At 44.6% G+C, this 23,947-nt stretch overlaps 3 protein-coding genes and 1 pseudogene across 4 annotated transcripts in view; 2 read left to right on the top strand and 2 right to left on the bottom strand.

Annotated features, from left to right (window-relative positions):
- Positions 1-10,207, bottom strand: part of LOC108176055 (WAS/WASL-interacting protein family member 3-like) — a 91,059-nt gene extending 80,852 nt beyond the window's left edge. Inside the window, exons 1-3 of the mRNA XM_070067657.1 lie at positions 10,051-10,207; positions 8,506-9,488; positions 7,808-7,878 (exon numbers count right to left, since the gene is read on the bottom strand). Coding sequence (XP_069923758.1) covers positions 8,605-9,488; positions 10,051-10,207 — 1,041 coding nt within the window. The 3' untranslated portion in view covers positions 7,808-7,878; positions 8,506-8,604. The remainder of the gene's footprint in view (positions 1-7,807; positions 7,879-8,505; positions 9,489-10,050) is intronic.
- Positions 1-23,947, top strand: part of LOC100355262 (L-lactate dehydrogenase A chain) — a 591,718-nt gene that overhangs the window by 81,934 nt on the left and 485,837 nt on the right. The window lies entirely within an intron of this gene.
- The window catches only part of LOC103346317 (intracellular hyaluronan-binding protein 4), a gene marked incomplete at its 5' end in the record, with an annotated part of 80,313 nt that continues 70,536 nt past the window's right edge, over positions 14,171-23,947 (bottom strand). Inside the window, 3 exon segments of the mRNA XM_070067645.1 lie at positions 14,171-19,255; positions 19,451-19,624; positions 20,830-20,969.
- LOC138847840 (nuclear transcription factor Y subunit beta-like) lies at positions 19,086-19,623 on the top strand (annotated as a pseudogene).

The following is a 23,947-nucleotide window of genomic DNA, read 5'->3' as shown; positions in this document are numbered from 1 at the left end:
ACCCCCCTCCCCTCCAAAAAAAAGGATATAAAATGGAGATAGCCTCTGAATTGTGCAGGCCAATGTTAAGAGAAATATGCAAATTCTGGGGATTCCTAAGGATGAATATAAAATAGTAAGTCCCTACATTAAAAAAATGATCAGTGCCTGGTGTTGTGTCACACAGGGTTAAGCTGCCACTCATGACATGGATGTTCCATATCTGAGCACCTGTTTGAATCCTGCCTGTTCTGCTTATGATCCGGCTCCCTGCTAATGTGCCTATGAAAGCAGCAGGAGATGGCCCAAGTATTTGGGTCCCTGCAACTCATGTGGGAGACTCACATGGAGTCCCAGACTCCTGGCTTCAGCCTGGCCAAGCCCAGGCAGTTGCATTCATTTGGGGAATGAACCAGCAGATGGAACATCTCTTTTTCTCTCTGTCCCTCTTTTTCTGTCATTCGGCCTTTCAATCAAAAAAAAAAAAAAGAAAAAAAAAAGGAAGAGCAAGAAAAAAAGAAAAAAAAGAAGTTATAAAACATACAACCTAACAATGTATATCAAGGACCTAGAAAAACAAGAATAAACCAAACCAAATGTTAGTACAATGGAAGAATTGATAAAGATCTGGGGTTGGTATTGTGATCCAGTTGGCTAAGCTACAGCTTGGGAAGCCTGTATCACATACTGGACTGCAAGTTCCAGTCTCAGGTATTCCACTTTTTTGTTAAAGATTTATTTATTTATTTGAGAGGTAGAGTTACAGAGAGGGGGGAGATGGAGAGTAAGTTCTTTCATCTGCTGGTTCACTCCCCAAATGGCCACAATGGCCAGTGCTAGGCTGTTCTGAAGCCAGGAGCCAGGAGTTTCTTCTGGGTCTCCCACACACATACATGGGCCCAAGCACTTAGGCCATCTTCTACTGCTTTCTCAGGCCATAGCAGAAAGCTGGATTGGAAGAGGAGCAGCCTGGATACAAACCAGCCACCATATGAGATGCCAGTGCCACAGGCAGAGGCTTAGCCTACTATGCTACAGCACTAGCCCCAGTTATTCCACATTTAATCTAGCTCCACGTAATGCACCTTGGAAGAAGCAGATGTTGACTCAAGTACTTGAGCCTCTGCCACCCATGTGTAAAACCAGGATGGAGTTCTTGGCTCCTAGCTTCGGCCTGACCCAGACCTGGATGTTTGTGGCCATTTGTGAAACCAGCAGGTGAAAGCTCTCTCTCTCTCCCTCCCCCCCTTCCCTCCTTCTGTCACTCTGCCTTTCAAATAAATCAATCACTTTTTAATTGTTTTTTTTTAATTTGCTTTATTTATTTGAACAGCAGGGTTATACACAGAGGAGGAAGAGACAGAAAGAGATATTTTTCATCTGTTGGTTCACTCCCTAACCGAACATAAAGGACTAGGGTTGGGCCAGACCGAAGTCAGGATCCAGGATCTTCTTCTGGGTCTTCCACATGGATTCTGGGGTCCAAGCACTTTAGACTTCTTCCAATGCTCTCCCAGGTGCATTAGCAGTGAGCTAGATTGGAAGCGGGGCAGCCAGAACTTGAACTGGTGCCTATACAGGATGCTGACATTGCAGGTAGTCAATTGCAGGTAGTCATTTTACCAGCTATGCCACAACACCAGCCTTTCAAATCAAAAAAAAAAAAAAGAAAAGAAAAGAAAAGAAAAATTTATTTTTATTTGTTTTGGCTCTGATCTTTTTTCCTAAGATCTTCCACCTGCGGCGCCGGCACCCCGGGTTCTAGACCCGGTCAGGGCACTGGATTCTGTCCCGGTTGCTCCTCTTCCAGTCCAGCTCTTTGCTGTGGCCCGGAAAATGCAGTGGAGGATGGCCCAAGTACTTGGGCCCTGCATCCACATGGGAGACCAGGAGGAAGCACCTGGCTCCTGGCTTTGGATTGGCACAGCGCGCCAGCCATGGTGGCCATTTTGGGGGTGAAACAACGGAAGGAAGACCTTTCTCTCTGTCTCTCTCACTGTCTAACTGCCTGTCCAAAAAAAAAAAAAAAAAAGAAAGAAAGAAAGAAAGGAAGAAGTTGAAGTATCCCTATTTGCAGATGATGTAACTCTTTATACAGAGTAATGTAGACTCCACCAAGAGACTATCAGAACTGATAAATTAATTCAGTAAAACTGCCGGAAACAAAATTGAGACCTAAAAATAAGCAGTATTTTTATCATCAATAATGGGCTCACTAAGAAAGAAATTAAGAGCAATCCTGTTCACAATATTTATAGAAAAATGAAATATCTTGAAATAAGCTTTAATTTTTAAAAATTTATTAGAGAGAGACACACAGACAGAGACAGGCAGCTTCCATTTACTGGTTCAATCTCTAAATGCCACAACAGAAAGGGTTAGGTCAGGCCTAAAATCCAAGGACTCAACCCAGGTCCCAGAAATGGAAGGCAAATTACTTGAGTCATTATCATTGCCTCTGAGGGTCTGGATTAGCAGGAAGCTGGAGTAAGTAGTGAAATCGGGTATTGAACCCAGGCACTCCAAATGGGACACGAGTGTCTTAACAGTTTAACTGTGAGGCCAAGATCTGCCCTCCCATCACCCAGAATAAAATTTAACCAAGGACGTGAAAGACATTTACAATAAAAATTGCAAAGCACTGATGAAAGAATGTGAAGAAGACAAAAGAAAACACAAAGTTCTTCTCTGTACGCAGATTAGAAAAATTAATACTAGTAGAAGTCCATGATACCTGAAGCAATTCACAGCTTCAATGTAATTACAACCAAAATAATAAAGACATTATTCACAGAACTAGAAAAAACCAATCCTAAAATTCATATAGAAGGACTTTAAAACAACTCACATAGATAAAGATATCTTGAACAACAAAGTTGGAGGCATCACAACATCAGATTTCAAGAAATATTATAGAGTTACTGTAATCAAAAGAGTATGGTATCAGCATAAAAACAGACATACAGACTATTGGAACAAAATAGAGATCTCAAAAATTAATCTACATACCACAGCCAATTGCTCTTTGATAAATCTGCTAAAACTCATACCAGAGAAAGGACAGTCTCTTACATAAATGGTGCTGGGAAACCTAAACCTAAATATCCATACCCACGGGGCCAGCACTGTGGCTTAGCAGTGCCACCACCTGCAATGCTGGCATCCCATATGGGCACTGGTTCCAGTCCTGGCTGCTGTACTTCTGATCCAGCTCTCTCCTGTGGCCTGAAAAAGCAGTAGAAGATGGCCCAAGTTCTTGGGCCCCTACACCCATGTGGGAGACCTGGAAGAAGCTCCTGGCTCCTGGCTTTGGATCGGTGCAGCTCTGGCCATTGTGGCCATCTGGGGAGTGAACCAGCAGATGAAAGACCTCTCTCTCCCTCTGCCTCTGCCTCTCTATAACTCTGCATTTCAAGTAAAAATAAATAAATCTTTAAAATAAAAATATCCATACCCAGAATCCAAAATTTCATCCCATGCCTCTCACCATAATCTAAAATCAACTCATAATGGAAGAGACATAAATGTAAGACCTGAAATTATGAAACCCCTGGGGAAAATATTGGCAAACATTAATTTTTTTTAAAAAGACCCCAAGAGCACAGAGAGGAAAGGAGAAACAGACAAATGTGATCATCCCAAACTAAGAAGCTTCTGTACAGCAAAAGGAACAAATCACAGCTGACAGAAAACAGTTACAAGCTGTGCATCTAACAAAGGACTATGACTCAGAACATGTACAGAACCCCAAACACCACAAAAACAGAACAATCCAGTTAACAAACAGGCAAAGAATCTGAATAGATATTTCTCTGGAGAAGAAACACAAAAGAAAACAAAAGCATGAAGAAATGTTCAATATCACTAGCCTTCAGGGACATGTAAATCAAAACCACAATGAGGTTGGGAAGGGTGTGGCGAGAGAGAATGGAAGGAGACTGGGTAACAGGCACCACACACAGACAGAAGGCACTGGTGCCAGTGTTCACAGCACAGTGCTCCTGTTCCACTGCAGCTCACAGTAATGTGTTATACACTGCACAAAGAACCGGGAGAGAGAAACTAGTAGCTACCAGAACACAGATAAGCTAAGGACGTAGAAAAGCTATTTTCCTGGTTTCAGGTATGATTTGTATATGTAGTGAAATATTGTACCATAAAAGTATTGTGTGGGGAGCAACTGAGACTAGACTAAATTACTGGAACTAGGACTAATTCTATGCATCTGCTCTCCCACAATATGGCGCTGGGGAGGAGCAAACAACTATGCAGCTGCCTCATCAGTTTGACTGATAAGCTGCAGGAGCTGATCCTGCTCCTGATTGGAGGAGGAGAGCAGCGTGCTCGGCGTGTGGGTAGCAGAGTTGGGATTGGTGGAAGAGGACTATAAAGGAGGAGAGAGACAACATGCACCAGGAACATCTGAGGGAACACCTGAGGAACATCTGAGCAGCCCCCGAGAGAGCCGGCCGGCGGTGTGCCGCTCCTCTGCGGAAGCAGGGAAAGCGGCAGGGGGGTGCCGCCCCTCCATGGAGGTGGAGGGGCCGGCAGCTAACCCAAGACGGCGTCGTTCCTCCACAAGTGGGGGACCAGCAGCAAACCCGGGAAGGGCCGAGCAGACAAAAGAACAGCGCAGGGTCCAGTGTCGTTCCTCTGCGAATGGGGGAGCAACAGTATTGCATGCTAATCAAAAATAGTTTAATAGAATAATAATAAAAAACATTTTACCAAGGTAGTCTCTGATTCAGTGATATAGAGAACGTAACATGTTGAGAAAGGGAAGCGATTTTGGAAGCTCTCTTCAATATAAGAAATTAGACCACCACTATTTGAAGCCAAGTGCCTTTTACTGTCTTTCCTTAAAAAATATATATTATATATATAAAATATATATATAGAAACATTCCTTTTATTCTTCAATTAAAGTTCTTTTGGAATATGAAATTAGTATTTCTTCAGAGTAAAACACCTGTCAGAAAGTATGAATACATTAAAAAAAAAAAAACAGGACTCACAAACATCATGTCTTAAGAATTAAGTCTCCAGTCACCCTACTATATCAATTGTAGGATTTATTATCTAAAGACACAAAGAAGTATTTTGTGATTTTCTTGCATTCAGAAACTTTTTTATTTTCTTAGATTCAGCATCAGGGTCCCTAGCTAAATTATTATAATAGAACACTGGCTAAGACTTATAATTGATTATCATTAGTTTTTATTATTTTGTGTGTCTCTTAAAGTCAACATCACATTTAAAGATTATTACTTCAAAATTATCCCTTTGTCAAAAAATCGGAGGATAATACATTTTTTCCTAACAGCACAGCTTGGGAAAATATACTCATCAATGATGCCAAGTTAAATTAAATTAAAAAATAGAGTAAACTTGGTGATCAACTACCATATATATGAATCTAGAGAAGAGGTAAATATGATTTAAAATTTATTTTAAAGCAAGATACAATAATTTGCATTCTATACTATGCCATTTCTGCAATGCCAAGATAAAGGAGTATTTTGAGTTTCTCAGAGAATACCAAATAATTGGTCTGAGTTCAATCTAACTTAATTGTCTAATAAGGTAAGTTTACTATGGCTTTTCAACTATATAAACAGATTAAAATCTATCAATGAGACAAAAATTAAATTATTTTCTATACTGTGCAGTATGACATTATACTTTAAAAACCTTAAAAAAAATTACATGAATCAAAAACCAAACAGACTTCCTAGGAACTTTTGTAGAAAGTTATAATCTAATCAAAAAGATTTTGGGAAACATAGGGTAATAAAAGGAAAGTTAACAATGTTCACCTTCAATTAATTTCATAGGTCACTGTTATACCATCTAATAAGATAACTAAAAACATGCAAGCAGCTGGTACTGCAGCTAGACAGATTAATGTAACAGTCTGTAGTCATACGTGCTGGCAAGGGCTCGCCTCTTTTGGCAAGGAGGTCAGTTGCCCTTGAGAAAGGGGGGGGAGGATGGAGAAACAATAGTCCTTCCACCATGTGGCCATGTGTGCTCCATTCCCTAAGTTAAACATCCACTGCAGCACACACAGGAAACTCTCTCTTCTTTCACATCTGGCAGTTTTCTCTCACATGTAACTTGACAAAAAACATATAACATTGGTCTATAAAACCTGTAAGATGCACTGCATAAAACTAATAATATATTCTCATAACACATCACTGCAAATGAGTTGGAAGCCAAATACTTAAATTTAAACCAACACTTCCAAAACAAGATGTGGCCTAAAACCATTCAGGCATCATACAACCCCATACAAGTGTCTCAGGAGTTAAATCCATTTGTTTTCTACCTCTCTGAATCAACGAAGAAAACCACTAAGAAATACAAATCATTGTAAAACCTCATAGGCCATAAAAATAAATCTGTGACTATTAGACATATGAAGCTGTAGTTAGTGTCCATGGATTTAAGTTCCATAATTTATTTGTTATAATTCCAGATATCACTTCTTTTTTTTTTTTTTTTGACAGGCAGAGTTATGGTCTTCCTTCCATTGGTTCACCCCCCAAATGGCCGCTAAGGCCAGCGCACTGCGCCAGTCCAAAGCCAGGAGCCAGGTGCCCCCTCGTGGGCTCCCATGTGGGTGCAGAGCCCAAGCACTTGGGCCATCCTCCACTGCCTTCCTGGGCCACAGAAGAAAGCTGGACTGGAAGAGGAGTAACTGGGACAGAATCGGCGCCCCAACAGGGACTAGAACCTGGGGTGCCAGCGCCACAGGTGGAGGATTAGCCTAGTGAGCCGCGGAACAGGCCCTGCATTTAGATTTTCAAGAGGCTTTGTTTTACATGTTTTACCCCAGTATTTAAGAGTTGTGGGAAGGAAGCAGATCAGACAATATAATGCCCTTTTTACAGATGAGAAACTAGCTCGTTACCCTGGACATAAGCTCTAGTATGTCAGTGGTAGGCTTAAGGCCTGAGCTGTCTGATTATGAAGAAAGGTTAGGATTTCTGAGGCAGTCTAAATAGTTGTTACACAAAAGGACTTCTGAACACTGGAAAATTTATGTATTTCTTAATAACCTGTTACTAGCTAGTTTAAAAGAGCTTAATGGCAACAGAAAAATAATTTTCATCTTCTGAAGCAAATTTTACTAATAATTCTGTGGCTATTTTAATGTGACACTGTTACATTTTTCTAGGTTTTGTCTATCAATATTAATAAGAAAATATACACCAGCACTGTGCTTCTATGAATTCTACATTTAACTCAATTGCCAAATTCACAATTAAGGTTATTATATTACAAGAGCTACTGCTTACTGGGTAGAAAAATATTAATTTCACACTTTAAATACTATAAAACTATTTGACAGCAGTGTTGGCCTGCCAATTGAATCCTTTCCTGTTTGAGCTGTAACAGCCCTATTGGCTGAAAAGCCCTAAAAGGGCATTAACAAACAGCTCTTAATTCAATCACATTTGCATTTTAACCTTTCGTAGGTACTCTGAAAGAAGTCTTTAGTACTGTAAAAGATATATGGGAAAAACAAAAAACAAATTATAAGAAAGGTTAATTCTACATGTACATTTGTTCTGATTAGTGTACTGTAGGATAGGAGGGCAACAGATATCTGATATAAGCTCATTTACAAGAATTTGGGTTATTACATTTTCTGATACTCATTATTTCTGCAGATAATCACATACCACAGTAATATTTAAATATTATCACATTTTAAAAGCACAAGTCCTAATTCTTTGCTATTCTAAGATTAGAATCCTCTAAGAAATTGGATCTTATACATTATCCTGTAATATTCTATATCTCTGTATTTACTACCTACCTACAAGAATTAAAAGTCTCTTCAGAGTCCAAAGCAGAACTTGGTTCTTCTTCCATTTTTATTACAATCTCCTGGAAAAAAATTTTAAAAACACACTAAAATAATGGAGATTGCAAAGCAACGTTTCAGTTAAACAGCTGTGTAACAGTTCTATGCAGTATATTAGCCAAAATAAAATGTCCCCTTGCCCCTTCCCTAAATTATTTTCTGTACTTCTTTTAGGAAAAATACTCATCTTGAAGCCACAAGCACTCCTAATTTGCATAATAATGCTATCAATGTAATTACTAAGAAGAATAAATGAAGTATAATACAGGTTTTTTTTCCTTAAAAATTTATACATTTATAAAAATTGAGGAGGCAGAGGTGAACAGAAAGCAGATTTGGTAGAATAAAAATACTTTTACTAAAGAAACTTAAAATGCTAATCAATGCCAATATAATATATAATATATATTAAGTATAAATATAAGTTCTCAAAATACATATTTCAAAGTTTAGTTATGAAACAATAGTTTCCCATGATTAAACAGATCATTCGTTCTTCAAAAAAATTATAAAACTGACAGAAAATCCTAAAATGCATAAACCACTTAGTTACATGCTAGTATTTTCATAAAAGGGAGTTTTCTGTTGGTGAGCAAGGCTCCATGCTAACAGCTGGAACAGCCAAAGAAAAAGCTCAGGAGAGAACAGACCCGGAAGGTTTTCCAGCTCCCATTTCTCCACCTGCTAGAAATGGAGGAGGCAGAGATGAACGGAAAGCAGATTTGGTAGGCGGTGGCCAGAAACAGATTTTAGGGCGGCAGGGGCGGCGTGGGGGCCGCGTCCACAAGCCAAGGGCAGCTGAGGGGCCGGGCGGGCCGAGCGCAGAGCCGCCCGCGCCCGCGCCCGCGCCTCCTGTCTGTCCTCTGGCAGCTTCCTGAGCCGCCGAGGCCGGCATCCTGCGCTGGGCTGGCGCCCTTCAGGTACAGGATCCCGCAGTCCTCGGCCACCAGGACTCCAGGCTGCCGACGACGGAGCTGCGCGGGGCAGCGGGTCGGGGTCAGGGCGGCCGCGCCCGGCCCGGCCCGGGCCTCCCCCGCGGGCCTCGGGGATCCGGGGGTCCCCGCTCGGGCGAGGCGCGGGGCTCGGAGGAGGGGCGGGGGCTCTGGGGAGGGGGCGGGGGCTCCGGAGAGGGGGCCGCGGGCGCTGGGGAGGAGCCGCGGGCTCTGGGGAGGGGCCGGGGGCTCTGGGGAGGGGCGGGGGCCGTGTTGCAGCCCCTCGGGCCCCCGCAGGACGGGTCTGGCGATGGCTATGGTGACGGTGATGGTGTTCACGGTATTGGTGGTGATGATGATGATGGTGTTGATGGTGTTGGTGATGGACGTGTGTGGTGGTGGCGGCTGCGGAGCCCCTGCGCCCAGGGAAGGCCCAGAGTGGGCCAGCAGGGGGAGCCTGGGCGAGCGAGGGTCCCCGCCCGCCCCGCCTCCCGCCCACCCTGCCTGCCCCGCCCGCCCCGCCCGCCTGCCCCGCCCTGCCCCTCCTGGCCCCTCCCCGACCCGCCTCCTGCCCGCCCTGCCCTCCTGCCTCCCCGCCCCCCGCCCGCCCCGCCTGCCCCGCCCTGCCCGTCCTGGCCCCTCCCCGCCCCCCGCCCGCCCCGCCTCCTGCCCGCCCTGCCCTCCTGGCCCCTCCCCGCCCGCTCACAGGAAGAGGTTCTCCAGGACTTAGTGGTAGTCCGGGCAGCTGCTGTCCTGGAGGAAGCTGGCGGCATAGACTATGATTGCGTTGAGGCCCTCACTGTGGTAGCCTGTGAGGGCGGCCGTCGCTGGGCTCTGAACCACACAGGCGCACGGAGGGTCTTCCGGGCCCAGCAGGGGGTCCGACCTCCAGGATGACCACGGGTGCCCGGGGGGGGGGTCTCACCTCCGTGGGTGATCACGGGTACCCAGGGAGGGGGGGTCTCACCTCCGTGGGTGATCACGGGTACCCAGGGAGGGGGGTCTCACCTCCGTGGGTGACCACAGGTACCCGGGGGGGGGGGTCTGACCTCTGTGGGTACGGGGGGATCTCCCCTCCGTGGGTGACCACGTGGTAACCGGGGGCCAAACCTCCATGGGTGACCACGGGTACCAGGGTAGGGTCTCACCTCTGTGGGTGAGCAGTGGTACGGGCGGGGGGAATATCCCCTCCGTGGGTGACCACGTGGTAACAGGGTGGCCTAAACTCCATGGTTGACCACGTGGTAACGGGGGGGGCCTCACCTCTGTGGGTGACCACCTTCATGTACAGCCAGATCATGTGCAGGTCGATGCGGTGCTCCTGCTCCCTGATGATGACCGTGTGCCACAGGCGCCCGTTGGCCGCACCGCTGTCCTCTGCCGCGCTGTCCCCAAACAGATCTGCGCTGTCCCCAGGCATGTTCTTGGCGGTGGCTACCGGGGTGTCACCTGGAAGAAGCACCCCTGGGGCTGGACGTGTCAGCCTCTCACGGCTGCCTTCATTCTCCCGACCTGGCTGCCTGTTCCCTTACAGGACCTGGCTCAAGTGCCACCTCCTCCAGAAAGCCGTCCGTGATTGCACCTCCCGTACACTTGACTCCTAACACTTCCTGGGTCTCTTCCCCTTTAACTGAAGCGAACAGCCAGAGGCCCAGGGGGTCACGGTGGGCTGCTCCCTGTCCCCCACCCCTCAGCAGAGCCACGTTTCTGATGGGGGGGGGACTGGGGTCCACAGCTGTGCCATGGAAGACACAGTGCTGGGGGCGGAAGTCAGACCCAGCTCCCTTCCTGGTCACTCCCCAGGCCTGCAGTGCTGGGGCGGGAGCGCCAGTGGGGCCCAGGTCCCTGTGCATGCGCACCTTGGGAGCAGCGGTGAGGGCTCAAGTGCAGGGGCCCTGCACCTGCGTGGGTGACCCGGATGGAGCTCCACTCTGCCGGCTCCAGCCTGGCCCAGCGCCGGCCTTTTGGGAAGTGACCCAGCGTGCTCTCTCCCTCTCTCTAGCTCTGACTGCATTTCAAATAAATCAGAAGAAAAGCAAAAAAGAAAAAAATACACCTTAGAGGTTTACCCAAATATTTATGTTTTAATTGCTAACTTACAATATATCTGTCAAAAGTTCAGTGATTTAAAACATGAGAAAACAGAAATACCAAGAAGTATTCATGTCTCCTGCAATACTATCAAACATCTAGAAAAAATATTTACTTAAGAAACGGGAATATTCATCAAATAAAAGTTAGAACAAATTCACACCTATCTGTTTAAATTGTATAGAATAAAAATAAATTTACTGAAGAAACTATAAAAACACTTATCAATGCCCCAATGTAAAATATATGTCCTTACTGATAGAGATTTAATAGTCTAATTTTTAAATACACATTTCAACATTTAGTTATGAAAACACTGTATACTACTAAATATATCATGTGTTCCTCCTAACAAATGACAAAGATCAGAGCCTGCGACGGGGAGGCCGCAGGGTGTCTGTCCGCAGACTGCGGGTGCAGGAGTCTCCGTGGGCTCCCTGCCAGGTAGCGGGGCGCCAGCGAACACCGGAACCCAGGAGCGCTAAGAGAAACATCCCGCACCAGCCGTGGCACGGGCAGCCGGGGCTGAGGTGGCCTGAGGCAGAGCCTGCAGAGACGGGGCGCTGCCGGGACCCTCAGCGGGGACTCTGCGCCCCGACCAGAGACCCAGGGCTTCTCCCGCCTGCCGGACGCGGGTCTGAGAGCGCGTGACCCGCCGTGCCGCCCGCACCCGCTCTCTAGGGCTGCCCGGGAGCTGAGGGCCGGGCCCCTGACCACCGGTGTCCGGGTGAGCCCGCAGAACCCTGCAGTCTTGGGGGCGGGAATCTCCACGTTTCCAGAAACGCACACGGGGACGTGGGTGCCGACGGTGATCCTGACTGGCCCGCGCCCCGTGCTGCACTGTCCCCCAAGTCCCCTCCACCCCGAGGCCTCAGCGTTTCCCAGAAGGCCACGCAGGTGGAGGCGGACACTGGAGCCACTGGGGCGCACCTGGAACAGCGGGCGCCGTGTGTGTAAGGACGGACAAGTGTACGTGGCCCTCAGTGACATCTGGAATGCTCCCTGGCTTCAGGGCTCGGCGAGATCGTGAAACACCCGACAGTCAGAACCGAAATGTCATTGTAGTTGTCACTGTCGCTGTGAGCTTCGGTGAGGCTTTGCCCCTGTGCTTCGCCGGGTTTGCAGGGTCGAGAAGGGGAGGGGAGAATCGTCATGAATTGATGAAGACGCTGACACTGGACGAAACAGACACGGACTTGGCTTCGCCTTCCTCCTTGTCCTCACGGGCACTGGGCAAGCAGGAACTCAGAAACAGCGTCTGTGCCAAGGGAATCCTGCTTCCTGTAAGGAGCCCTGGGATTCTCCATGTTTGAGAACACCGAGTATTAATCTGCAGGCACAGGGACCCATTTCCGGGGAGGCCTTGGCGCCCTCTCCCCTTCCCATGGCCCCCTCCCTTCCCCATGCCCCACCCCTTCCCCATGGCCCCTTTCCTTGCCCCACCCCTCCCCTTCCCCATGGCCCCCTCGCTTCCCCCACGGCCCCCCATTCCCACAGCCCCCTCCCTCTTCCTATGCCCCATCCCCTTCCCCCTTGCCCTTCTCACTTTCCCCCTGCCCCCTCACCTTCCCCACAGCCTTGGGGCAGGGGTTCTTTTCCTCCAAGACCCTTGTCCCTTGTCTTGCAGACTGAATCCACTTTTTACATTAAAATCTCTTCATTTTCTTGCAAACACTCACGAAGCAGAACTGCAAGGGCATGGGTAAGGTTTCCCACCAGCAGCACCCCCTCTCCCAGCCCTGAGGAACCAGGAGCTGGATTTTGGATGTTGAGCATACAGGGCCTGGTATGCGAGAGAGATCCAAAGACTGGGCTTGTTGCCAGCCTTGATCCTGTCTGCACTTGCTGTCTTCATAACCTGTGGGTGCGAGTTAACTCACAAAAGATTTTTTATACAGGATCTATAAAAATATTGATATTTTTCTAAAAAAAATAAATGGAACCTTGTGTTGGCCAAAAAATGTAGATTTCTGCAGACATGAGCGTTTATTGTTTAAAGGTTGCATGCCACTGTGAATAACAGAAAACTCCTACCATCTGCCTCCTATATCTACAAGGCACCTGCTTCTCACATGGAATTGTTCAGAAATGACTAGTTCAGGCGAAGTGCAGCTGGGAACAAGTTTCCATGTTTTCTGGTGCCATGCCTGTAAGTCAGGCACCCGGGGCCTCCAGACACCACACGGGAACAAGATCCTCACCACACAAGAGGTAGCTTCACTCACTGCACAGTGTCCACCTCAAAAAAGAAAAGTTTTTAAATTGCTTTAAGATTTATTTATTTACACAGGGGTGGGGTGGGGGAGAGAGAGAGAGAATCTTGCATCTGTCAGGTCACTCCCCAAATGCCCACAGCAGCCAGGGTTGGGCCGAGAGCTCTACCCGGGACTTGCACGTGGGAGACACGGGTGGCTCATCACCGCCAGCTTCCTGGGTGCATTAGCAGGGAGCTGGAGTGGAAACAGAGGAACTGGGGCTTGAACCAGAACCCTGCTATGGGCCGCTGCCATCAGACACTACAGCCTAGCCTACGGGGCCAGGACACGCACCCCAGGATTTTTTCAGCTGCTGTCTTGACAACTTGTTACAGCCACCCTTGTGAAGTAATAATTAACTGCTTGTCTCTTAAACGTTCTGAGAAAGCACCAGAAACTGGGATGGAGGCCTGCTTTAAGCACAGCTCACTGACAATGCCAAGGCCGTACCTGGGACCCTCCTAACAGTCCCTGAGGCATGAGAGCTATCGAGTGTGATGAGTGATCTGCGTGAAGGTGCCCCAGGTGTTCCTACATTAGCTGCGGCTGCAGGGATCCCCTTCCATGGAGTTCTCACGTGTTTATAAGGACAGGAGGCTGAGAGAGAGGTTTTCCCTCCGCTGGGTCATTCCCCAGAGGGCTGCAATGGCAGTGCCAATCTGAAGCCAGCAGCCAGGAGCTTCCTCCAGGTCTCCCATGTGGGTGCAGGGGCCCAGGGACTTGGGACACCTTCTGCTGCTTTCCCAGGCCACAGCGGAGAGCTGGATCGGAAGTGGAGCAGCCGGGACATGAACTGGCACCCATGTGGGATGCCAGCACTGCAGGCGGTGGCTTTACCCACTGTGCCACAGCCCCAGCCCCTGATGTTTTTCCATAGAAATATTTTTTTCAGAAGTCTGAATGATAGCGGGGGTGGGTGCAGTCTTAAATGTGCAGTTACGCTTGCCCAATGGGATGTTGATTTTGCAAGAGGGAAGAAGCCCAAGGCATGTCATCTGAGCAGGCAGAAGCCCTCCTTAATCTTATTTTTCAGAATCTTTCCTGTAAGCTTTTCCCTTTTCTTGAGGGGAATCTCCCTGTGCTCTTTCCAAACTGCTATGAATGATTTAAGTGCTGAGCCTTGAGCCTACTGCCAAGCCTAGAGTACATCGGATCCAGATGCTGAGATAGCCCAGAATGGTCCAGCCTCTGCACCTCCCACACAGAACCACTAGAGGGCTATACTTGGGATGAGAAGGTGATGAACGAACCATGGGGAACCAAGCACCTCAGGCGATGCCTCTGAAAGCAAACATTAAGCTATTTGCACTGGGTTGCAAACTCCAGGGCAGGAGTCCCCAGGGCAGGAAGCCATACTGGGAGTCCACAGCCCGCACTGCCTAATGTCCTGCGTGGGGTGCATTGATCACTGATTGTTGTAAATCCTGGGCTCCCAGCAGTCCCCTGTGGGTGCTCTGGGATTGTAGTTGTGCGGTGGGTGCAGCCTGTGTGTGCTGGGTGAGGTGTTCAGCTCAGCTTCAAGCTCCTGGCCACAGTGGTGCTACACCAGGCATAACTCAGGCCAGGTAAGAAAGGGCTGATACCAGGGGCCAGCACTGTGGCACAGCGGGTAAGGCCACCACCTGCCATATGGGATACAGGTTTGAGACCTGGTTACTCCACTTCTGATCCAGCTCCCTCTATGGCCTGGGCCCCTGCACCCCCATGGGAGACCTGGAAGAAGCTCCCGGCTCCTGGCTTCAGCTTGGTCCAGCCCCAGCTGTTGTGGCCATCTGGGAAATAACCCAGCAGATGAGAGATTTCTCTCTCTCTCTCTGTAACTCTGCCTTTCAAATAAATCTGTTTTTAAAATCATAGGAAATAAAATCACTTTCATGGCAAAGAGAAAAAAATGAACATCAGAATCTGGTTTTAGACTGAAAATTCCTACAATGTAACTTCCAAATATCAGGATACATTCATTCTTGTAATATTTAAAGCTTAATAATTTAATGATTTATCCAATTTTATCTTATGATTTTAATCCACTCTGAACAACTCAGCGTGCCACTGGAGATTCCCATAGTGGTCCTGGTGAAGTCAAATAGTAATTACAGAACTTTCAGTGTAAAGATGAGATTATTTTTAATTATTGAGTAGAGTACTTACGTCTCCATACTTATATAATTATGCTACTCATTAAATGGTTACTGAAAGCTGAAGTGTAATTTTAGTGATAGCTACCTATTTTTCTGTACACATTTTACAGTTGACAGATTAGTCAAGAATGTTTCTCTTCAAGATCTTTACAGCTGTGCCAAAGTACTCAGGAGGATGGAAAATGGACTGTGTCCACTTAATAAACCTTTAACTCATTTTGCAAGGTACACTTTCAGGTTTTCTTTCTTCTTCCTCTTTTGTTTTCTCCTCAAAAAAAGGGTCAAAAAGATTCCTAGGATGGATTACAGCATGAGTAAATGGTGACTAAAAAAGCTAAATATTTATGATTTAATCCAGCTGTGTATTTGTTGTTGATTTCTTGAAAACTTAGGCAAGGTACACTTCACTTTATTTTTTAAAAATTAGCAGTATTATAATAAACCAGAAAGAACTAAAGTTTGCCTTTGTCTCTCTAAACAGAAATTTCCAACAACATATTCACACACTGCAGCCATTTCCTGTGAAATATTCCATAACCAGCACAGAATAAGCGCTATGGTATATATTTTAAATATGAGCCTTCTGTATCCTTAAAATTAAGGATTATGATTATTTACATCTCACCATTTCTTCTTAAAGCTTCTGTTTATCAAATCAAATATAAAATCCTTCAAATAATTGAAACTTGATCTTTAAAAGAAGAATTTTTATCTTGCTAAGAAATTATAAAATTACAAAGGTCTTTTCTGGTTTATAACTGCTACAAAATGAAAATATCAGATTAAATTTAACTTTCAAGGTACACGAGATGGCAATAAGGAAAAAAAAAGCAGTTTTTTTTTCAAAAACATACTAAATAAGGAGTATAATTTCACTAACCATATTAAAAAAGATTTCAGAGTCTGCTATATGGGAAAAAGGCAATAAAGTTTTGGAGTAGGAAAAACTGCTTTGTTTCCTCAATCCTCTGGTTGAAATTAATTATAGGAAATGTTTATGAAAACATCCGTGCCTCCCAGTTATAAATTCTTAATTTTAGTATGGATGATTCCAGACTTTTATTTTGGAAAGAAACTGTTGGAGTATTGAAAGGTTTACAAAAGAACAGACAGAACTTGTAATTCTGGAAAATTGTACATACAATGGGCTACATCCTGTAGAGTTTTCATTTGTGTGAAACATTTGGAGGGGATTAATACTGGTAACCAGGAGAAATCAAAGAGAGACAGAAAGCTCCATATTTCATCTAAGCTGTTACATGATAAAAACGTATGTTAGAGAAAGCAGGACAAATGCCATGTTGAATACTTATGACCAAGAAGTGACCTACCCCCACCCATGCAGTTAAGAAAAAAATTCTATGTTGCATGTACCCTGTGAAATGTCCTATTGCCTAACCACATCCTAGCTGAAAGACAGCCAGTTCCTCTGTAACCTTGCCAATTCCAAGAAATGTCATTAGCTCATGCAAACATAGTTGAAAACCCCTACTTATTACACCAGAAAATTGTAACCGAACCCTGCCACCTACATTGTGATTTTGCCCCATATAAGTCTTGCTAGACAGGGAACCAGCAACACAGTGTGGCTCCCAAGTCTGTACTGTGTCCCTGGCTGGTCAGTCTGCGACTCATCAATAAAGTTCTACCCAAATTCAGTCTCTGAGTGGTACTCTCCCCATTCCCCATAACACATTTGGTGACACAAGAGAATACCAACTAATAATTACAAACAAAGGCTGCTTTACCTCTGAATCTAATTTCTAGGTAAGCAAAATAAAATAAGTAATGATTTTATCAAGGATTTAAATAAACGTAATGATAATACATTCACCAGAACATATGTGTAGTGTTGCCCAAAAATAACAATAATTGGTGCGAGGGAGTTTACTATGATGCTTTTCATTGCTATTCTGATTTTGAACTAAGTTGCCAGGCAGCCATAACTGTAACAAGAATGCTCAGGATGTTTTCCAATCATACTTTACCTAAGGAGCTTTAAATGATCAAACAGTACCAATATCTAAAAATGTTTTAAGCTAACACATTTCATTTGTTTGAGTAATAATTTAACTAACAGTAAGTTTCTAGGATACAACTGTAATTTTAGAGGTATATCAATAAGTAATGTAAACTAGCCTCTAAAATAATCTGGATATGGTTCTTTATGCATTTTAAATACATGCATAAATAATATATACTATACGTATTAGATGTCACCATATATGTAAAAACACAATACATTTTCTATCTAAAGAAACAGTTCACCAATTACTTAGGGCAAGAAAAGTTTGAAATATACATAATGTTAACTGTTAAACAATGTTACAAAATGAATTTATAACATTCATAATTGAAGTGTATTAGCTAATTTGAAAAATACATGTTAGTAAATTGTCTTGGCTTAAATAAGAATAGAAAACACAGTATTTTACAAGTCATTTCTAACATGCTTTTAACAGAGTGAATGACATTCAGACTCCTCTTCTTAAGTTTAGCTCAGGGCATCTACAGGTTTTATCAGTGCAGTTTGAAATCATGGTAAAGGAAGGTACACAATAGGTTTCTGCAGTCTGTTTTATGCACAAACATCTGTCTGCTTCTAGGTTAAGCTAAAAAACAGCTAGAACAACACTATACAATAAGAGCACCTACTCAAACGTGCCTTCAGTTTACATCTGAAAACACTGGGTGTTACACATCACTTCACACTAGCTATGAATTCTGAAATCTAATAGAAAAATAAGACATAGTCTCTGAACTGTTAGAGGATCATCACCAATTATGTATGATAAGTAACAATTCGAAGAAAAAAATGACTTGGTTCAAGCGAAGAGGAAAACAGTCACAGGTGGGTGGTGTAAAGATCCTTAAGGATTTCCGTCCTTTAATTAAATTAACTACAGTGTTTTAGTTAAAACCGTCCCAGCACCATCCCCGCAGCCAATGCCGCCTTGGCCTGGGCACTACCCTCCCACCCGCCCGCCCGGACCTGGACCTGGGCCGGGCCGGCGCCTGCGAGGCCGCAGCGCGGCTCTTTGTGCGCCGAACGAGGAGGGCGGTACAGAGGTCAGGCCGCCTCCCGCTCACCACCCTTGAACTCCGAGTCCGAGGCAGAAGAGGGCTGCCGGCGGGGCACGGTCGGGGTCTCTCTCGGTGGCGCCCTGGGCCGGCTCCATTTTGTGCGGGGAGCAGGCCGGCTAGCGGGGGAGGCGGCCCGGGTCCCCGCCGCCGCCCCGACCCTGCCCCCTCGGCTTCTGCAGCCGCGCGGGCCCCGCGGAGCACCCCCGCCCGCCGGCTCCTGGGTCCGCGGGGTCCTGGCCGCGTCCGGCCTCCTTGTCCGCCTGCGCACCCCGGTGCCGCGCGGCGGGCGGGAGACGAGCGTTGGGTGCCAGGTCCGGGCTGGCTGGGCCATCGGGTGTCCGCGCAGCACGAACGATGCTGACGGGTCGGCGGGCTCGGCCTCGGGCCCGGGAGGCAGGAATGGCGTTGGTGTCCCGCAGTCTGGTTTGCACGTAAAGAATGCAGTCATCTGGTGGCTTGTGGTCCCTGGACTTGCCCCGAAGGTGGGAAGGAAGCCGTTCGGATTGCACTAAGGTTTTGATCATCGCTGGTGGGAGGCAGGAGGATAGGCAGGGGCTTATGGAGCAGTAGTCTGGGAGAACAAAGAATTCCAGAGCACTCGCAAATCGTTATCTCGCCCGAAGTATTAGAACAAGATGCTTTAAACATGGGTTGGAATTGAGCAAAGATTAGACACCTTTTTAAAAAGGTGCTCTGAGCACCACTGACACCACGGTTCTGACAGTATTTCATGACAATGGACGGTGACAGTTCTACCACAGATGCTTCTCAAGAAGAAATATATCTTCCAGTTGCAAATGTGGCTAGGATAATGAAGAATGCCACACCTCAAACAGGAAAGATTGCAACAGATGCCAAAGAATGTGTTCAAGAATGTGTGAGTTCTTAGCTTTACAGCATCTGAAACAAGTGAAAGAGAAACAGAGGACGATCAATGGAGAAGACATTCTCTTTGCCATGTCCACCTTGGGCTTTGCCAGTTATGTGGAACCTCTGAAATTGTACCTTCAGAAATCCAGAGAGGGTATGAAAGGAGAGAAAGGATTTGGTGGAGCAGTCACAGCTACAGAAAGACTAAGAGAAGAGCTTACTTACAGAGGAGGCATTCACTAACCAGTTACCAGCTGGCTTAATAACTGCGGATGGTCAGCACACAATGTTATGGTTTATACAACATCATATCAACAGCTTTCTGGTGTTCAACAAATTCAGTTTTCATGATCTGCAGAAATGATGGATGGAAGTGTAGAGAAGCAAGAGTCTGTGATTCTGGAACAGACATCAGAAGAAAATGACGTGAAAAAATGTCTCTTTGCACATTAAATAGGTGTAATGTAGTTTCCTGATGCTTGACTAATTGAGGTGTTAATTCTGACTTGAGAATCTTTTTCATGAATGATTTTAAAGAAAAATTTGGAATTTAAAGGTATTAAAATATTTTTGTTTTGTATGAGAAAAAATGATAAAATCCCTAATTAAGTGAATGACTTTAAGAAATCTATGAGAAAAGTATATTCTTATGCTGACTTAAACACATCACTAGTGAAAAGAGGGACATCACCTCATTTTAGGAATCAGAGTAACCGTAAACCTTCATAGGCTAACTATTTATGCTAAAATTTCAGCAGTACCCATTAGATTTTAAGAGTCAGATGGTCAAGATGTGAAATTTGTGAATTTTGTAATTTCCCATTGAGTGTATTAGTTTATCTGCATTCTAATGTTTTAGTGTTCATAATTAGTTGTCTAACATTTTAAATTTTTCTCTTTTAGATGAATAAAGGTCAGATATAAAACAGAAATCTAGTGAACTATTTTAAATAAAAAACACTTTTGGGTAGGCCATTTTAATTTTAGAAGACACCTTGTAATTCCTTTTAAATAATAAACAGAATTAGTTTTTTTATTTTTTATTTTTTTTTTTGACAGGCAGAGTGGACAGTGAGAGAGAGACAGAGAGAAAGGTCTTCCTTTGCCGTTGGTTCACCCTCCAATGGCCGCCGCGGCCGGCGCACCGCGCTGATCCAATGGCAGGAGCCAGGAGCCAGGTGCTTTTCCTGGTCTCCCATGGGGTGCAGGGCCCAAGCACCTGGGCCATCCTCCACTGCACTCCCTGGCCACAGCAGAGGGCTGGCCTGGAAGAGGGGCAACCGGGACAGAATCCGGCACCCCGACCAGGACTAGAACCTGGTGTGCCGGCGCCGCTAGGCGGAGGATTAGCCTAGTGAGCCGCGGCGCTGGCCAGAATTAGTTTTTTAAAAAAGACAGCAGGCTGACATCAGCAAAAAGTGTCAGAGTATGAAACTCCAAGTACTTGTCCTCCCATAGAAACACTGAAAGACAAGCAATTAATCAAGCAAACTGTGTCAAAACTCTGAGAAACAGTCAAAGATTTAAAAAAGTCTAATGAATATAGAATCAAGAAAAAGAGAACTTGGAAATTCTGTGGCATTTTTTACTTGCCCTTAGCTAACCCTCTCCCTTGGCTGTAGCAGTCTTCAAGAGGGAAGCTCACACACCCAGCTTGGGAGTCTGGTACCTGGTTCCGGACAGAGCACAGCAGATCATTTTGTAAGTTGTTGTGCACATCTGCTTGAACCTGGTCAGGGGCAACCTGAAGGAGTAACCAAAAAGGCATTTCTCTTTGTTTAGGCAACTTAGAAGAAAGCATCAGGCATTACTGGAACATACTGCAAGGCAAACTAAGAGCCCAAGGATGCCTGGGGCAAAAGATTGCAAGTGAAACAAAAAATAGACCAACCCAATGCCTGGGAGCAAAAGCTAGTGAGAGTTTCTCTGGGAAATTAGGACATTCAAAAGGACTCATATACGTGGGAGAATGCAGAAGGCCATGTGCCTTTCAGAGGAATATGCATGATCAGAAAGAAACAGAGAAGACAGCTTCCCCAGCAGGAAGGAGTGCAAGCCTGAGCAAATGTTTAAGGACTCTGGCAGCACAGCCTACAAAGACATGGTGCCACTTGGTTTTCCAGTACTAGGGTTTTGTTGTTGTTGTGATTGCTGTTGCTCTTAATAGCTCCTGACATTCAAGAATATCTCTGTTAAACACAAGAAACAATGACCTAAGTCACTACATATCACAATGAGTAAGTATTTTCAAAAATAGTTTGGGAAGTCACTAACAAATGGACTACTATGCTCTTCAACAACTCTGCCCAACACTATAAATGATTAGATCTGTGTGAATACAGGGTCTTCAAGAACTTCATATTATGTGAAGAACTATTGATGGATTTAAACGTTTTTGCACTACAATGGAATTACCTTTTAATTCACTTTTTCCAGAAACTTTTCAAGTCCCCCTGTATATAGACAACACCAGCAATGGGCCCTGCACCTGCATGGGAAACCAGGAGGAAGCACCTGCCTCCTGGCTTCAGATCCGTGTGGCGCACCAGCCCCAGAGTGCTGGCCATGGCGGCCATTTGGGAGGTGAACCAACAGAAGGAAGAACTTTCTCTCTGTCTCTCTCTCTCTCACTGTCTAACTCTGCCTGTCCAAAAAAAAAAAAAAAAAAAAAAAAAGAAAAGAAAACATCAGCAAACAAAATAAGAATATGTAAATAAATCAATTGAATATGGGATATTCTGCAGTACAGATAATATGTTAGAACACAAAGTAAGCGTCTATGTATTTCAGAGAAGGTTGGAAGCAGCATTCAGGGTGGTATGGGCACAGTCAGTATCAATGTATTTCTTTTTTTTAAAAAGATTTATTTATTTATTTAAAAGTCAGAGTTACACAGAGAGAGGAGAGGCAGAGAGAGAGAGAGTCTTTCATCTGCTGGTTCACTCCCCAATTGGCTGCAATGGCCAGAGCTGCGCTGATCCGAAGCCAGGAGCCAGGGGACTCCTCCAGGTCTCCCACATGCGTGCAGGGGCCCAAGGACCTGGGGCATCCTCCACTGCCTTCCCAGGCCACAGCAGAGAGCTGAATCAGAAGCAGAGGAGCCAGGACTCGAATCGGTGCCCATATGGGATGCAGGCACTCCAGGCCACAGCACCGGCCCCCAATATCAATATATTTCAAAGACTGAAATCTTACAAACTATCATTTCTGACCCTAAGAAAATAAGAAATCAATGACAAATGAAAAGTGGAAAATTCTGAAATATAATACAAATATGTCCAGCACAGATAAACAGATGGACAATGGATGGATAGATGCACAGATGTACACAAATACAGATACATACACATACACATACAGTGGTTTAAGATTTTAAGGAGCATAAAAATGCTTTGAATGATCCCTGGTTCAACTTTAAAGGTTTTTCCACACCCCCAAGCAAAAACATTACTGAAATGGTAAAATTAAACTGTCACATTCAGTTTACAAAAACCAGGAAGCAGGACCATCATGATTAAAAGCTAAGGCACAGGCAAGATGGATCTAAACACATGCTTGAGGAGAACATTTGGCCTAGCAGTTGAGACAGAGGTTGGGATATCTGCATCTCAAAACAAAGTGGTGGGGTTTGGGTTCTAGTTCCATTCTCACTTACAATTTTGTGTTGGTGCACACCCTGGGACACAACAGGTGATGGCTGAAGTGGTTATATACTTGCCATCCATGTGGGAGACCTGGATGGAGTTCCTGGTCTCTGGCTTCTGTGGGCATTTTGAAAGTGAACCAGTAAAAAGGGGCTTTCTCTGTCTCTTTCTCTGACTGCCTCTCTAATAAAATTTAAAAAAACATTTTCTTCAATTTCCCCAAAATTAAGACAATTAGTAGTTTATATGACAAAATGGAATTAGGAATAATAAAGAACATAAATGTATATAAAGTGCTTAGTGTAGTATGTAGTACAATGTAAGTCCTCAATAAAGCTATCATTTTTATGAGCATTTTACTCAATATATTTATAATATTTGTTCCAATGAAAGAATAAAAGATAAAGACTCTAAGTCCTGTATGAACAGAATATATTTACTCCTTAAACACCTAAAATCATTAAACATTTCCACTTCTTTATTCCTAGTAAATAAAAGGCATTATTTCTGATACTTTAATGACCAAAACTTTATTTTGTGCATTACACAAGGATGATGTGCCAAACTTGTGTGTCCTTGTAACATCACTCCTGTCAGTGGCCATACTAAACATCAAAAATGACACAAAGGAAGAGAATGGAAAATGATACAGCAAATTTAATAAAATTGAAATTTAAGACATTAACTCATCAAATTAGTGAGCTTAATACACACATACACATATATATGTATATGTATTATATGTTTCTTGGAATTGACAAAATACAGATAAAGAACTAAAACTACATTCCATCTAGTAGTCAACACAACATATACTACAGTACATAATATTACATATACACCAGAATAGTACAATAAAATTTATGAGAAAAATTCATTCATGATTCTGTAACTAAATGGAAAAAGGACTAATTTAAAGATAATTGTAAATAGAACTACCTAATTTAAATTAACATCTAATAACAGAAAAGTAAATATTCCTGTTATGACTATCATTTCTCCATGTACTCCATGGATATCAAAACTGTTTTAAATCTCAGGAGAAAGAGAGAGAAAAAGAGAGAGAAAGGGAGGGAGG

The sequence above is a fragment of the Oryctolagus cuniculus genome (genome assembly GCF_964237555.1).
Source record: "Oryctolagus cuniculus chromosome 17 unlocalized genomic scaffold, mOryCun1.1 SUPER_17_unloc_1, whole genome shotgun sequence".
Classification (NCBI taxonomy): Eukaryota; Metazoa; Chordata; class Mammalia; order Lagomorpha; family Leporidae; genus Oryctolagus; species Oryctolagus cuniculus.
This window is presented reverse-complemented; position numbering and strand designations above follow the sequence as displayed.